The sequence below is a fragment of the Nerophis lumbriciformis genome, linkage group LG11, assembly GCF_033978685.3.
Source record: "Nerophis lumbriciformis linkage group LG11, RoL_Nlum_v2.1, whole genome shotgun sequence".
NCBI classification, from domain to species: Eukaryota; Metazoa; Chordata; class Actinopteri; order Syngnathiformes; family Syngnathidae; genus Nerophis; species Nerophis lumbriciformis.
Genome location: NC_084558.2, coordinates 37,833,328 through 37,850,649, shown reverse-complemented (window position 1 = coordinate 37,850,649; position 17,322 = coordinate 37,833,328). Strand labels below are relative to the sequence as shown.

General features: G+C 38.2%; 1 protein-coding gene across 1 annotated transcript in view; it reads left to right on the top strand.

The window, feature by feature from the left end:
* Positions 1-1,352: 1,352 nt before the first annotated feature.
* LOC133610421 (zinc finger protein 385D-like) overlaps positions 1,353-17,322 on the top strand; it is an 84,806-nt gene continuing 68,836 nt past the window's right edge. Inside the window, exons 1-2 of the mRNA XM_061966666.2 lie at positions 1,353-1,440; positions 8,596-8,730. Of these exons, the coding sequence (XP_061822650.2) occupies positions 8,688-8,730 (43 nt within the window). The 5' untranslated portion in view covers positions 1,353-1,440; positions 8,596-8,687. The remainder of the gene's footprint in view (positions 1,441-8,595; positions 8,731-17,322) is intronic.

The window sequence follows — 17,322 nt, the reverse complement described above, 5'->3', positions numbered from 1 at the left end:
AGCCAATCCGCCTCCACAGTCATTGCTTATGCAATGAAAGAGTTCAGCTGGTCGCGAGAGAAGGCATACAACTTTGTCAAGGAAAAGAGGAGCAGCACACGACCGAACGCAAGTTTCATGCGACAGCTTGCAGAGTACGAGGGCATCCTCGATGCGAGGTACACTGCATTTCTTGACGTGTGCGTGTAGTTGTACAAACTCATTCCTATTTGTCAGATTTGTATTTCATCTATACATTCAGCAAACAGAGGTGTTGGAGGAGTTGTGAATGACTGAAATATGAAATCCGTGCTGCAGTCGCTGCTGGGCCACAACATTAGGTACACCTGCACACTGCAGCACGGATTTCATATTTCATTCATTCACAACTCCTCCAACACGAACATTATTCTTTTTGCACTTTTTGGCTTCTTATTAAATAACTTTTTTAAATAGATTCAATCTTGCACGTGGAAACTTTAAGTGTGGGCTTTAGTTGATATAACACTCCCGTCAGGGGGTGCATTCTACGCCGGGGGTGCATTATCCGACACAACAGCGGCACACGGACTTCATTTATAAGTAAAGGTAAGACCATAATAATGTTTTTTTTATTAAATGTGCTTTTTTGTGTGCTACAGTTTGTATGTGTAAAGTTAAAGTCGAGTTAAAGTAGCAATGATTGTCAAACACACTAGGTGTGGTGAAATTTGTCCTCTGCATTTGACCCATCCCCTTGATCACCCCCTGGGAGGTGAGGGGAGCAGTGGGCAGCAACGGCGCCGCGCCCGGGAATAATTTTTGGTGATTTAACCCCCAATTCCAACCCTTGATGCTGAGTGCCAAGCAGGGAAGAATGCTGGTATGAGCTTTTAAACACAACCCGTTAACTGCTGCCAATCAAATGGTGAATAAGATACTCTTTAGGGTTCATATGTTTGTAAATCTGACTGTGATGAAGTCAGTGCCTCACCAGCCATGAACCTCACCGCACGTCACTGATATATACAGCCCGGCCCCCGGCCAATTTGTTTTGGATTGTAATTTTGAAGAATTGATCTGAATGTGCATGAACTATTTCTGGTCAAAATTGTTTGAAATGTCAAATGTTTAAATATTAATTTTTAGTTTACTGTACTGTGCCATCTGTGCTACTATATGAGTACATATTTTCTATTTGTCAGGCTTGTCCCTGACAGTTTAGTTATGTTTTGGTTTTTCCTCTGTCATTTCCTGTCAGCGCTCTTATTTTGGTTATTTCCTGATTGTCTCCCTGAGTGCTGCTTCCCCTCAGCTGCGGCTGATTGGCACCTGGCCACACCTTGTGTCAATCAGCCAGCTGCTATTTAAACCTGCCTCCCCCTCCAGTCAGTGCTGGATTATTGTCATTTCTACCTGTCCATGTCGTTACAGCTACTACCTGTCCTGCTACTACTTGTCCTTGTACCTGTCGTCGTAGCGGTAAGCTGTTCCTGTTAGCTATTTGTAGTTTGCTTTCTCCTAGCACCTTGTTTCGTGTTATCCTGTTAGCTAGTGATGGGTTGATGAGGCGTCATGAAGCGTTTCGACACATTGCAAAACTGTATTGATACTGTGTCGATACTGTGTCACTAAATACTGACATCTGCTGGACATTAAAAATCCCTACAGGCAACCTATGGACCGACTCAACTGGCACTGATTTTATGACCTAGTACAGTGGTTCTCAAATGGGGGTACTTGAAGGTATGCCAAGGGGTACGTGAGATTTTTTTTTAAATATTCTAAAAATAGCAACAATTCAGAAATCCTTTATAAATATATTTATTGAATAATACTTCAACAAAATATGAATGTAAGTTCATAAACTCAGTGAAGCACAAGCTCAGGTTTGTCACTGAAATGTCTGTCAAAAAAAACTGTGAAAAGAAATGCAACAATGCAATATTCATTGTTTACAGTTAGATTTTTTGTGGACATGTTCCATAAATATTGATGTTAAAGATTTTTTTTTGTGAAGAAATGTTTAGAATTAAGTTCATGAATCCAGATGGATCTCTAATACAATCCCCAAAGAGGGCACTTTAAGTTGATAATTACTTCTATGTGTAGAAATCTTTATTTATAATTGAATCACTTGTTTATTTTTCAACAAGTTTTTAGTTATTTTTATCTTTTTTTTCCAAATAGTTCAAGAAAGACTACTACAAATGAGCAATATTTTGCACTGTTATACAATCTAATAAATCAGAAACTGATGACATAGTGCTGTATTTTACTTATTTATCTTTTTTTTTTTTTTCAACTTTCAACTTTCAACTTCAGCTTTGCTCTGATTAGGGGGTACTTGAATTAAAACAAAATTCACAGGGGGTACATTGCTGAAAAAAGGTTGAGAACCACTGATCTAGTATATACAATAATATAAACCAAGTCATTGTATTTCATTTAGGATTATTTCATGACTTCATTTAAATAAAAAATATATTTTTTGTCTTTTTTAGATACAGTCAATAAATAATGTGAACATGTATCATAACATGGAAATCTAAGAGAATGTGTTGTGAATGAGGATGCCTGTGGACCTGGAAATGATTATTTATGTTTTTTTTACACATTTTTATTAAAAAAAAAACAAAAAAAAAACATTTCCAACGTATTCAATTTTAGACGCTTTCTCTTCTTAGTTATTATTTCTCCGGCTGTAGAAAAGACCCGCTCACAGGGCACAGAGGAGGCGTCAGTGCGACACAGTTCGCGTATCGGTCACGTGACCAAAACAGCTCATGATCGGTCACGTGACTTTCTAAAAGCGGTACGCGCACCGACACAGGGTTTCGCTCTGAGCTCGACGCATGCGCCGATGCATTGGTGTTGCCGGACCCATCACTACTGTTTTCAGTTTTGGCTATTCCTAGTTCCTGGTTTGTGCTTTTTTCTTTATTTTATGGACCGTGTCGTTTTTGTCAGTTTCGCTTGCATACGGTTCAAACCGATATGGCTCAATAGCTTCAGTTTCTTCTTCAATTTCGTTTTCGCTACCTGCCTCCACACCACAACCATCCGTTTCAATACATGCGTAATCTGTTGAATCGCTTAAGCCGCTGAAATCCGAGTCTGAATCCGAGCTAATGTCGCTATAGCTTGCTGTTTTATGCGCAATGTTTGTTTGAGTTGGCTTCACTATGTGACGTCACAGGAAAATGGACCGGTGTATATAACGATGGTTAAAATCAGGCACTTTGAAGCTTTTTTTAGGGATATTGCGGGATGGGTAAAATTTTGAAAAAAACTTCAAAAAATAAAATAAGCCACTGGGAACTGATTTTTAATGGTTTTAACCCTTCTGAAATTGTGATAATGTTCCTCTTTAAATTATGTTTTCCCGCACCAAGCCTGCCTTCTCTGCATCTTGGGGTTCGTCACCTACGCACTCTTGACGCTATTATTTAATTGAAAATAAAACAGCAAAGTCCATTTGGCTGTCATCTGTTTTAATTGTGAGACACAATTGTGTCAAAGTCATGATTTTTTACTTCCTGCTCGAAATAAGAAATTTTTACTTTGAAAAAGCAGTTTTATACTTGTGAGTGTTGACGACGCAGCTTTGCAACACTTGATAGCCTAGTTTCAAGTATGTTTTACTCAATATTGGTAATCAAATCTCAGCAACGAGCTGGAGTATCTTACTAAGATCATTTAGGAACAAAACACTTAAAACAAGTAAAACACTAACATAAAATCTGCTTAGTGAGAAGAATTATCTTATCAGACAGAAAATAAGCAAATATCACCCTTATTTGAGATATTTAATCTTAGATTTCAGTTTTTTTAGTGTGGTACCCACTTGTGATGGCATTCCCAAAAAAGTCCCCCCAATAGTAGGTTAGGTGTTTACCAGATGTGCCTGTTGGTCAGATACAGTCACCTGTTTGTGTTTTATTGGTAATGCGCAAAGTGTAAGCTCTCCATTTCTGGTTCTATGGTTATCATCACTGTTACCCTTCTGCACTAACAAAACAAAGAAAAGCACACTTGTAAAGTTAATCATTCAGATGTTTTCGCAATGTGCTTGTTGATTTCTTTAAATTTGATTTTGTGATTCCAGTTTAATCTCCGAATTCTACGACATTTGGGGTTTTCAAAGGTCCGCTGTGTTTACTGTATATATATTTCAGATTCTGTCTCTGTTGCCTTAATCAAACCCCAGGCTGAGTAGTCGCACAAAGGGAAATGTTGCTATAGTGACGTGTAAGTGGTCAGCTCCTTGGCAATGTGTGCACCTTAAATGTGAAAAGGTACTTTGATAGTACGATGACAATGAAGGAGCCAAGTGCTGCTGCTGAATTTGATGCTAAGTGCATGCTGATTGGGGCTTCATGGAAATGCACCGAGCGTGCTTTGTTGCACCGTGGGAGGAGGCTCATTCTGACATGACCATGTGTGCATTTGTGTGGCTTTATATCCACACAGAGACATTAAGTCGCGTGCCCGTTATTTTTAGGGTAAGCCGCCTTTACGCTGGGGGTCAAGCGTGCTGCCAAAAGGACGGCAATAAGAAGGACGAAGCTCAAAGTCGAAGTATGTTTCCACTGTACATCCGTCACCATGCGGCTGACAGCTGAGCTGCGGCGCACCGTCGCAGCCAGCAGGTTAGATGTTACCCTCTGTACTTTTTTAACACAGTCCAACAATGTTAATGGAGGCGGGGGTCTAAAGTGGGTGGGATGGCGCGATGATGGCTGGTGACAGGCCTCCCACTTCAGACAATAGGAGTGACAGGTGGGGCGGATTGGACGTGTCGGCATCGTACAACTTTTTCCTTTTGGCCGCTCGACTAATTGATCATGAGTCAAAGTGTATTAGCATTACTTGAAGGCAGTTAACATACCTGTCAGTGTAATTTATATGTTTGAATGAGGTCATGTGCACAGTGTCATACTGAATATTTCTATTAAGATGCATGCATTATACATATGTGCTCATGTACCTTGCTGGAATGTATACAGGTGAGTGTATATTCTGTGTAATGAACATGTAATCTGAATTTAATTTATTGGATAATGCACTAAAAGCAATGCTTACAAATACAACCACTGGCGGCCAGAAAAGAATAGTGCACATCATACATATAAATTGGGTGTCCACAATTGTTTCCATTGAGGCAAAATTAAAAGATGCAGGGGCCATTTTTACATCTCTAATTTAGTTAAAACGGTTAAGAAAAAAATGTGTCATATATACTCTGCATATATTTGAAGGGGAACTGCACTTTTTTTCATTGCACGTATCATTCAAAATCCCTATGTAAGACAAGAACACATATGCGTTTCTTTTTTTATTCATTCTAATTCTTAAAATACAAGTGTGAGTGCAGCTAATGGGAGTACTCTATTGCGCCCATCATGCCCTCCAAAAATAGCATCCGAAAACCGCCAGCAACACTTCATTTACATTTTGTGACCTCAATATTAACAAAGTATTAGCGGTATTATTATAAGCGCAAACTTTGAGGAACTATTTTTAGCGGCGCCGTGATCACAGATGACTATTTTATGCAGCTACAGCTGCTGCATTGACTCTATGTTGGCAAAACCAAATTCTTGGTAATAAATCATGCCTCTCACTTGTATAGTAGAATGTTGTGGCCATAAATTGAGAAGTTTGTCAACTTTGACATTCAACTTAGACCCGGAGTTGGCAAGAACCCCCCCCCCCAGAAAACTTTTTTTTGCTATCTGCGTGTGCACAATTATGATTAATTCGTCATCTAAACGGGAAGATATGAACAGCCCAGCAGTCGGCACCCCAGTGAGAGCAGACATTGTACAGTAAGTGATTGTTTTATTATGTTTGTAGTTTGTATTTCTTATTTAGCCCTTAGCAATACTGCTATTTGATGCTTAGTGTTTAGCACTCAACTTCTAAAACTTGTATCTCATCCTCCTTATAATCAGGCTGAAAATTAAAAGGTTCTGGATCATAATGAAAATAGGTATCTATGTACTGTACACAAAGAAATACACAAATTACTGCTTGCTAGTTTTACCATATCTGAGTTATTGTGTAGAAATATGGGGAAATAACTACAAAAGTACACTTAATTCACTAAGTGTTACAAAAAGAGTCAGTTAGAATAGTACATAATGTTGGATGTCAGTTATTCTCCACAAGAGGATACAAATAACATTAGAGAAAAAGCAACTTTAAAAATAAAAATACACTTAAAACCTTCAGTGTATCAGTGAGTATGTGGAATTAAAATATGGAATAAATTAAGCAAATGTACTAATTTAATTCAGTTTAAGAAACTGTTAAAACTCAGTGTTAAAGTACAAAGAAAATAATACTGAAAAACATTTTATACTTTATTGAAAAATTAGATAACGTTATTCATCTCATGTAATTTTCAACCTATTTAATGAGAACGTTATTATTTGTGAAGTAAATTGTGTATAAATGGAGAACATGAAGTGAATATATGTTAGTAATTACTAAGAAATGGAAACGGGTACCTTGGGATTAAATAAGGCAGTGTTTTTTCAACCACTGTGCCGCGGTCTGGTCTAATTTCACCTATTTGGGTTAAAAATATTTTTTGCAAAACAGTAATTATAGTCTGCAAATTATGTGTTGAGTGTCGGTGCTGTCTAGAGCTCGGCAGAGTAACCGTGTAATACTCTTCCATATCAGTAGGTGGCAGCCGGTAGCTAATTGCTTTGTAGATGTCAAACAGCGGGAGGCAGCATGCAGGTAAAAAGGTATCTAATGCATAAACCAAAAATAAACAAAAGGGAGTGCCCCTAAGAAAAGTAATTGAAGCTTAGGGAAGGCTATGCAGAACGGAACTAAAACTGAACTGACTGCAAAGTAAACAAAAACAGAATGCTGGACGACAGCAAAGACTTACTGTGGAGCAAAGACGGCGTCCACAATGTACATCCGGACATGACAATCAACAATGTCCCCACAAAGAAGGATAAAAACAACTAAAATCTTCTTGATTGCTAAAACAAAGTAGATGCGGGAAATATCGCTCAAAGGAAGACATGAAACTGCTACAGGAAAATACCAAAAAAAGAGAAAAAGCCATTAAAATAGGAGCACAAGAACTAAAACACTCCACACAGGGAAAACAGCAATAAACTCAAAATAAGCCACGGCGTGATGTGACAGGTGGTGACAGTACCGTACACTTACTTTGAGACAAGAGCTATATTGATTCATGCTTGGTTATGGTTTAAAGTCATATCCAACAATTGCGACAACGACTTTTTACTGTCAACTGAGTTTTGTTTTTTAATGACATCTGCTGCTGGTGTGCCTCCAGGATTTTTTCAACGCAGAAAATGTGTCTTGGCTCAAAAAAGGTTGAAAAACACTGAAATAAGGTCAACTTCTTTCTACTCCTTTTCAAACTGAAAAAATGTGATACCATATTGTAACTGTATAAATGTTCTAAATCAGGGGTGTCAAACTCAAATACAGAGTGGGCCAAAATTTCAAACTGAACAAAGCCGCGGGCCAAGGTTGAACAAATTAACCTTTTACAAACAAGTTTTGCATTGAATATTGAACAAGCAAGGCTTATATAACTTTATAGTGACATGCAAAATCGAGTTTGAAATAATAATAATAATAATAATTAAAAAATATCAATGGCATATCAAATAAAAATTGAATGCCTCTTCTATTTGCAGCCTTCTGAGGTAAATATCAAAATAAACTTTTTCCACAGGCTAATAATACATTTGAAAATAAAATAATAATGAATGAACCAAACATTCAAGCCTTGAAATAGCAAGAGAAAGTGCATTAATAAAACGTTAATTATTGCTCAGTTTGCTACACTGATTTGCTTTAACACTGAATATGGAACAAGCAACGCTTATATAACTTAATAGTGCAAAATCAACTTTCAAAAAACAAACGAAAAAACATCAATGATGTATTGAATACAATTTAAATACAAAATTGAATGCCTCTTTTCTATTTGCAGCCTTCTGAGGTAAATATCAACATTAACTTGGTGGGCATGGGCGGGGTTTGGTGGTAGCGGGGGGGGGGGGGGGGTATATTGTAGCGTCCCGGAAGAGTTAGTGCTGCAAGGGGTTGTGGGTATTTGTTCTGTTGTGTTTATGTTGTGTTACGGTGCGAATGTTCTCCCGAAATGTGTTTGTCATACTTGTTTTGGTGTGGGTTCACATTGTGGCACATATTTGTAACAGTGTTAAAGTTGTTTATACGGCCACCCTCAGTGTGACCTGTATGGCTCTTGATCAAGTATGCGTTGCATTCACTTATGTGTGTGTAAAAGCAGCATGTGATTTGTAGCTGGGCCGGCATGCTGTTTGGATGGCAAATTTGGCCCTCGGGCCAGAGTTTGTCACCCATGTTCTAAATCAACTTAAACCATAACCAATGGTAAGAAGCAGTTGGTTGTGTTCATAAGTGAAGTAAAAGCTGCAACTTTATTAATAATGTGTAAAAAAAACAAAACAGTTTACCCCAAATGTTGGTGATAAAGGTGGTCGTGTGTGCGCATGGAGGTGGTGGAGTTATGTTTTATGTTATTTTTTTACACAAAGGCTTTAGATATTCATTGACTTGTCATCTCTCTCTCTTTCTCTCTCACAGACTAGCTGGGACCAGGAGAAGGAGAACGGGGGGAGGAGGAGGAGGAGGAAGCCGCCTGCCTGCCTTCAGTGAGCGCGCTCCGTTGAGAGGAAATGGACGTCAGCAGCGGGGAAGCAGAGGAGCCACCTTGTGCAGGTAGGAATAACCTTCTTTTTCATGTTAATTTCTTATTACATTTTAAAAGTATCACAGCGGAGGTTATTTTGATCTAAAAAGTGTCTCAAACCAACACAAATGTACACGATAATAATAAGCAGAGCACTAATGAATGGCACGTGATTAATTGGAAAGTTCTCGAATGGCCTAAAACACTTATAAATTAAACCTTTTTTTTTTTTTATTGTGAAGTAATGCGGAGAGATTTTAAACGAGTTTAATATACAATTAAAAGACAACAGTGGTTATCAGACAACTTGTTTTAGGGAGAGACCTGTGTTTAATGAAGGATGCTAATGTTTTGGCTAATGGTGCAAGTCGGTCAAGATGTCAACTGCCTTTTTGTTGTCATCGTTGGTATTGACACGATAACAACTAAACATTTAAATACATGGCTAGTACTGCTGATACTGTTTAATTAGATTTTTTTCCATCACTTTTTTTTTTTTTTTTTTTTTACAATCAGACTAAAACACGCAAACTAAACCATTTGTATCAACACTTGTTTGTGAACAATTCCACAATATCAACTAAATGATAAAATCACTCCCGTTTATTACATAACAAATATTTAAGTAAACTACCTTTGGCTCTTATTCAAATAGCCTTCAATGTCCAATAGTCTATTCCCTGAGTTTTAAAACAACATATTGGTATGTACAGTAACAATGTATTTGAACGTCACAGAAAAAAACACATATTTGTGAAAATAACCATATTTCTCATCACGAGGGTGTCGATCCGATACCACACTCGTATCAATATTGTCAATATTTGTATCACAGCTGACTTTTACATCAATTTAGATGTACATTTGATGGATTACCAATTTTACAAATGCATGCCTCTTGAATGCTTATTTGTGATTTTTGTGTCAGCCCACAAGAATAGATAATAAATGATATTTTTTTACATTACGTATACATTTCACAATATAGATTATTGTGCCAGCTGTGTTAGAAAAGGTGGTAAATATTTTTGGCTTTCCTATAGATGACTATGGGTTACTAAAATATTCATAATACCTTTTTTTTTGTTGATTATTATTTTACTTTTTTTTTTTTTTTTTTTTTTAAATCAGTGCAATCTTAGAATTATTCATTCATTATTGCTAGTTTTGTTTCAATGCTGGTTGATCTTTTTTTTCCCCGTAATGAGGACCCTAATTGTAAGCTTGGTGAGGAGTGTATCAATTATGTGTTTTTCTTCACTTACTGGACAAATCAATATTTGGTTGTAATATTAATACATTTATTTCATAAGCACTTTGCTTGAAACTCAAAAAGACTTAACTAAGGACAGACAGAATCAACATATAGCATTATAACAATGCTGTATTGCTATAAAATATCTTAAGAAAATGGCATCATCCTCTCCAAATCTCAGCTAAATAGGTAAAAAATGTGAAAATTTTTTTTTTTTATTCCAGGATTCCAGTTCTGCATGTTTACATTTATTGCTTTGTTTGCCACGTTTGCTTGCGTTGACATCATGATGCCGCTGTGGCTTACTGAGCGTGGAATTGATTCAAGCAGGAGAAGGCCCACTTAAGCACCCCACTCTGGCCACATCATCATCTCCCGCATCCTCTTTTAAATGACCTTCCTCTCCTCCGTCATCCTCCGCGTCGGCTTCAAACCTAAATGGCTCCAAATGACGCCCGCCTGTTGTTCGGCAAGGAGTAATTTTTCCCCCCACTGTGAACAAAAGGTCCTTGATTCATCAAATCCCGTGCCTTCCCGCTGCCCACTCCTTGGAGTGATGCTGTAATTTTCACCAGCTGTTTCACCTTCCTTGTGCGAGTCCTTGGGGGCTTAGGTGTGCCCACATAAGGGCCGGACTCCCACCACTTGAAGATGACACTTTTAAATATTTTTTTTTTTCAAGCACAGAATCTCCTTTGCGTCTTATCTGTCTCCATGAAGATGGCCTATAGCTACACAAACAATTTATCTTTATGTTCTATTCATACATGAATGACTCACTGTGGATTTTATATACTTGCAGCCATTTTTTCCCCTTGCTCAGAAATCATAAATATACTTTTTGAGTCCTGCAGGGCTTTTTTCAGCTCATTTGCATCAAAATGGATTTGTGAAAATGTGCGTGATGAGTTCACGCTGCTAATTAAATGTCTTATATCTGGTGTGTTGCAGATTTGCTGAAACACAATTTTTGGTCATGAGCTTCAGTTTGTTTTTTTGTTTTTTTTAAACTGGTCCGCAGAATGTTTTAAGGCTTTATAATACGATTATTATCTTAATATGATATTAAAAGAGATTCTCCTGAAAACCAACGTCCTCTGCAGTGGACATTTGTGTTTTTCATAAGAGGAGTTATTTTTTTCCTGAAATGTGTAACCCTAACAAAGGAAATCAACCAAAAGCTAATATTTCTCTTTATTTCCTAAACTGCAGGTCATTATAAAATCACAATATAATACATATAATTCCTATTTGTAACAACATATATGGACTTAGACAAACTTTAATGATCCACAAAGGAAATGTTTCCACACTGTAGCTCAGTTACAAAGGATAATGCACACAAGGGCACAAAGACAGGGCGAAAACAAAGGTATAAAGTAGACTGAAAATGTACCATAGTAGCAATATAAAATATAACATATTTGTAATATTTACATATTATATATACAGTATGTAATATATACTGATATATTATTATATAATATATACAATATATATAACAAATCCCAAGTACCATGTACAATATTACAGCTGCAGCAAAACAAAGGGCAGCATAAAATAAAGAGTAGATCCAGCAGAAAATAGACATTATAAACAAAGAGAGGTAGCTAACAGAAGCAGTCAGGTAATAGACAAATATCATCTATTGCTGTATGGCACGGTGTCTATTAGACCGGAGAGAGTTATTTAAAATAATATTGTATGTGTTTTTTTCACGTCTTCTGGTCGTGATTGTTTTGTTTTTGAATGAAAATGCAAAAAGTCAGTTATCAAGCGTGTGACACACTTTCTCATGTATTGCATGAGAAGATGTGTCCGAACTTAAGACTGGACGGTACACGTTTTCTGCCCTACCCTCTTCTCACTTTCCGCAATCCCAAAAAGGTGACATTGACAGATGGCTTCTTTATGCCCAAACAGTCGTGATGAACACCCTACTCCAACTTTCGCTGTGCTTTGGAATACGACTTCCGCCCCTCAGTCTCAGTGAAGAACATCATCTGTGAAATTGAGACTAACCAAGTGGAACAGGATTGCGATGGGAGCAGCTTGAGCCGCAGCCCACCGCCCCCTCCCGTCGCAGCATATTATAGACTCATGATCACATGCCATTCTGGAATTATACTCGAAAATGTGTGAGAAGATTCTTATTTATGGTCAGGTGAACTTGGGTATTGAACTTAGATAAGGCCAGGCACGGCACTTGCTAAAGTCGCCGACTGACAGGAGGGTGCGCACAAACGCTATGATGGAATTGTTCATCCACCCGTGTGCCTGGAGCAGCCATTTTCTGTCATGGCGCGTGCTTCGCCGACCGCACCCCCCTGCGGCATTGCGAATTTTCTCCCAAGATGTCCTGATGGTAGGAAAGCACAATGGAGTCATTACCAATAATTAAGACCAAAAAACAGTTTATGATCGGTGTCAAAAAAAAAGAATTTCGAATGGAGTGCGAGCGAAATGACACGCTTGGATCGGGCGCCGCCTTATCTCGCTTCCCCCCCACTCCACCACCTCAGACGAGCCCAAATGGATTTTTGTGTTGAGGCTCCCTTCAGAGATTGTAATGACTCGTCTTTGGGGCTGTGTCATCACAAGTCACATGACCTCGCCCCACAACCCCCACCCCCACCACAGTGGCCTCAACCTGCCTGAGCACTGATAACTGTGATCTTTATTCTTGCTGCTCGTAAGCAAAGATATACAACGGACACCCCGCCCCCAAATAAACCTCTGCAGTGGGGAAAAAACAAAGCGCGACGAATGGGAATCGCAGCCACCGTTTTCTTTTTTCAATTTTTTGCTTCAATTTCACAAAATTGTCTGTTATTTAGGCATTCCGATCAAAGCAGATGCACAGTAAAGCCGCATAGTTGCCAGTTGTGCCCTAAAGCACCATCCAATGGTGAAATAATTGTGCCATTCAACTGAGTTCTATTGGCTTTTTTTTTTTTTCAAGCCCAACACAAAAGACTCGCCCTGCAGAAGAAATTAAATGGTTGTTAAATTAGGGAGTCATTACCGCATTCACTGCTCTACTGATTTTTTTGGCCACCTTTTTTTTAAGCGTAGCCATGACTGAATGCACACTTAGCTTGACTATTTTGTTAAATGGCCACTTATAATCATCTTTTGTCCATTAAAAAAAAAACGTCACAAAGCCATATTTGTATTTCCACCACATATACTGTATATTTTTAAATCTGTCATTGCAGTTATTTTTTTTTTTTTACAAGCAACCAGTCAAAATTTTACTAATATCTCGATAAAACCCAGAGTAAGCATATACTACCGGCCTTTAATTACAATAATCTGCTAGTACCTGATAAGAATTGGACTCAATCGTACTGCTTTGTGTACTGGAACAGCAACACATTCTGTGCTTAACCTCAACCACCTTAAGAAACCGGTGAGATAATTCAAACAATTAAGCCCATTTACCCAGAGAGTGAACCTAATTAAAAAATCAATCCAATTTAGCCTGTCAGGGCTACCAAAAGGAGTCGACATAGATAAGGAATTTGCAGGATGGAGCCTTTCTGAGAATGAGAGATCTTATCTGTTAGCATCCAGAAATAAAAAAAATTGATTTCCTCACCTTGTGATCCAGTTTTCACTGAAGGGTAGGGTAAATTAATCCATTTGGATAATTATTTTTGGATGGGGCAGAATAACATAAAACATACATGCATGTCTACGATTAATTTATTTCCAAATTTTGAGCATTTGGGGACTGATTTACTAAAGGTTTGCGTGTCCTAAAACACATGCAAACCTGATAGCACAAGAAAAGCTGATCTACTAAATGTGTGCAAAGTGGGTTGCATCTGTTAAGTAAGCAGAATAAGGTGTACAATCCATTTTGTGTCTCTGCCTACATTAATATGCAAAATATATGATGCTCATCAAAACGGCCACAATACTGGGAGGAGAAAATGCAAATATAATTATTTAGCACGCGCAATGTGAATTAACAACGCTCATCACCGTATTTGCCGATGCGCAGAAACTGCGGGATCGGTGCTCGCACTGCACAGACTGACCAGAATTCTCTGTCCTGTGTGTGTGTGCGTGTGTGTGTGTGTCAACATTTCGGTGGACGGTCAGAAATATAAATATTTGACATATTGTTTATTCAGCAATTTTATAATTTTATTGCTGTTGGAGAAGCAACGAACAATTTGCAGTCATGTTGTTGTGATAGAACAGGGGTGTCAAAGTCATTTTAGCTCAGGGGCCGCATGGAGGCAAATCTGTGCACACCCCGAACTATTAAAATCATGGCATTAAAACAAAAAAATAAAGACAACTTCAGATTGTTTTCTTTGTCTTACTTTGGCCAAAAATAGAACAAACACATTCCGAAAATATTACAATAAAAATATAATAAAGAAATACTGCAACCAGGTGCATAGGTTGATTGGCAACACTAAATTGTCTCGAGTGTGCGAATGTGAGTGTGAATGTTGTCTGTCTATCTGTGTTGGCCCTGCGATGCGGTGGCGACTTGTCCAGGGTGTACCCTGCCTTCCGCCCGAATGCAGCTGAGATGGGCTCCAGCACCCCCCGCAACCCTAAAAGGGACACGCGGTAGAAAATGGATGGATGGATGGATGGCAGCGGTAAAGTTTAGATCCATGAAGGAAAGAAGAAAGTGAATTAATGTTTATAACTGAATACATTTACATATACATAAACATTTGTTTTCTTTTGTATTTATTTATTTTTTATATAATTTAAGTAACGTTTATGACAACCTTTTTCCAAAACACAATATAGAATGTGAGATATAACAGGATAATGCATAAATTTATCATTTGTTTTCAAAACGGTTACAAAAAGGGGGGACCCCAAAAATGTACTGTGGGACCCCATTTTGAAAATTCCTAGCGCCAACACTGATGGAGTATTGGTGCGTGCAAAACAGCAGCAGGCGGCTGTGGCCTGCGGGCCGGTTTTAATACTAATCAAATATCAGGCGCCATTCGCGGGCCGGATCTGACCAGCGGGCCTTGACTTTGACAACCCTGTGATAGAATATACTTTGCTAATACTAACTATCCAAATTGCTATTATGAGCTAACCACACCTAAAGCTAATGCGCGTGCATGTGTTACGTGCGTACGCAATTATGTCATTACGTACGAGAAGCCGTAAGAGCGTGTGTAAAATATATTGGAAAATTGGCGCCCTCTTGGCATCTGTGTAAATTTTGCAAACAGCCCCTTTTTGGGGCAAATTTAAATGAATTAAATTGATGCGTTTGCTGGCGTTTTTTTTAAATGATGTGCATTTATTTTTTATTTATTTTTAGGAATATATTATTATATTACTATAATATACCTTGTACATAAAAATATGTCTTTCGTTGTGTCCTTTCTCGCGTTTTAGCCATTCCAGACTAACAAAGGCGCTGGTAATGCAATCCACAGCCTCGTGCACTGAATAGAAAATTGTCAGAAAATTGTCAGAAAGTGTCAGTGTGCATATCGCAATTGCATATTGCGATTCAGAAAAGGTGTCACAGATTATAGATGTGTCCTGCTGGTTCAACACATTGCCACATATTTAAATAAGGCTGTCTGCACCACTTTTCAATTGCTCACACAGTATTAGTAGATCACACGCAACATGCCCACTCATAGTAACGACTATTACATTTTTTGCGCACGCTGGTTAGTGTGTGGTATTTGGATCTTTGTAAATCAGGCCTTTTGTCAGCTGTAACACAGAACTGACGCTGTTTTTGAGGTAAATGTATTAAATAAATAAAATATATATATATATTATATATTGGCCTACATTAGAGTAGTTTTAATATCTGTAAAGTACAAAATGTATCAAAGTGGCCCCTGCATACAATTTTTCTGTATATAGCCCTCCCTGGAAAATGTTTGGAACCCTGGACTAGACTAAGGCTAGACAAACTACATGGAAAATCACCCTTTATTTGTCATCCTACTTAGTCATCCCTGCCTCCAATGTGCCTTCCTCCCACCTCCTATCACTTTGCATGCAAAGCATACGGCTCGTTTGGCATGCCATTCAAGAGTTGTTTTGTATTTTTTTAAAGTTCCAGGAAAAAAATGGCTCGGAGCGGAATCTAACCATCCACTCGTTGAGTGGGACGGAGGCGGAGATGTCATGTGTCCTCCGCGCTCACAGCCGCCCATTATCAGCGTCAGGCAGTCGCCGTGTTTCCGAGCGCTGTCAAGGAGCGCCAAAGCAGACGAGACAGGAAGTGTCATAACCCTGCTATGCCCTGAGATTGTTTCCAAATGTAAACACGTGTTCACACTCTTGCATCAATGCCAAGAAGACTCGGATACTTCTTGGCTGAAAATCCCGCGAAAGGCTTTTTATAGCCCAGCTCTCTGGGATTTAAATATTCACAACTAATAATGGACCAAGTGTCTTACTCAGTATCGACAGTTGGTAGTGTGATGTTTGAAGTGTTAATCTGTCCATCAGTCATGATTATAATAAGGAGATACACTCACACTGTCCACATGTATACTGTAGGTAAAGATGCATAATGTAATAAGACCCACAGAAGTGAAGTTATTTTGATCAGGTGTACCTGTTGTGGGAACTGGAGAGTGTACATATCTATTGTTTAATGTGCAAATGCATTAACCTATTGTGTAAAAAGCTCCTGTTATTCAAATGTAATGCAGTAGATCCCTGCTATTCGCGGGGTGGGTACCAGAGGTGGGACCAAGTCATTGCTTTGCAAGTCACAAGTAAGTCTCAAGTCTTTGCCCTCAAGTCTCGAGTCAAGTCCCGAGTCAAGACAGGCAAGTCCGAGTCAAGTCCAAAGTCAAGACTGGAAAGTCTCAAGTCAAGTCCCAAGTCCTGCATTTTGAGTTTCGAGTCCTTTCAAGTCGTTTTAACCACAGACTAATGTATTTACACAGATTGTGTATGCTTTTAAAACGCTGTATTTATTTATTAAAACAAGTGCATTTGAAATTGCAGGGAAAAATATAGTGGTGACATTGCACTTCATAATAGCACTATTAACCAGTCATTTTAAACATGTAACTCATTCCTTTACAGAATAAACACATTTGAAAAAACAAGTGCAACTGTACTTATTTGCACAAAAGTGTTAACATTGTATTTCCATGGCATATTGCATTGTAACTAGTTCCACAGCAGTTTCTATCCTGTTCTTACCTTATCTCATTGATCTCATCTCATACTGTATGTGTGTGGATGTGTGCGTACACATGAAAAACATAACAAATATATGAACATAACAATGAACAGAGTTGTACTTTTTAGATATCAGGGCCCTATGCAATATGTACACCTATTCTTAATATAGTATACATTTTAACTGACCTTTATTTGACAATGT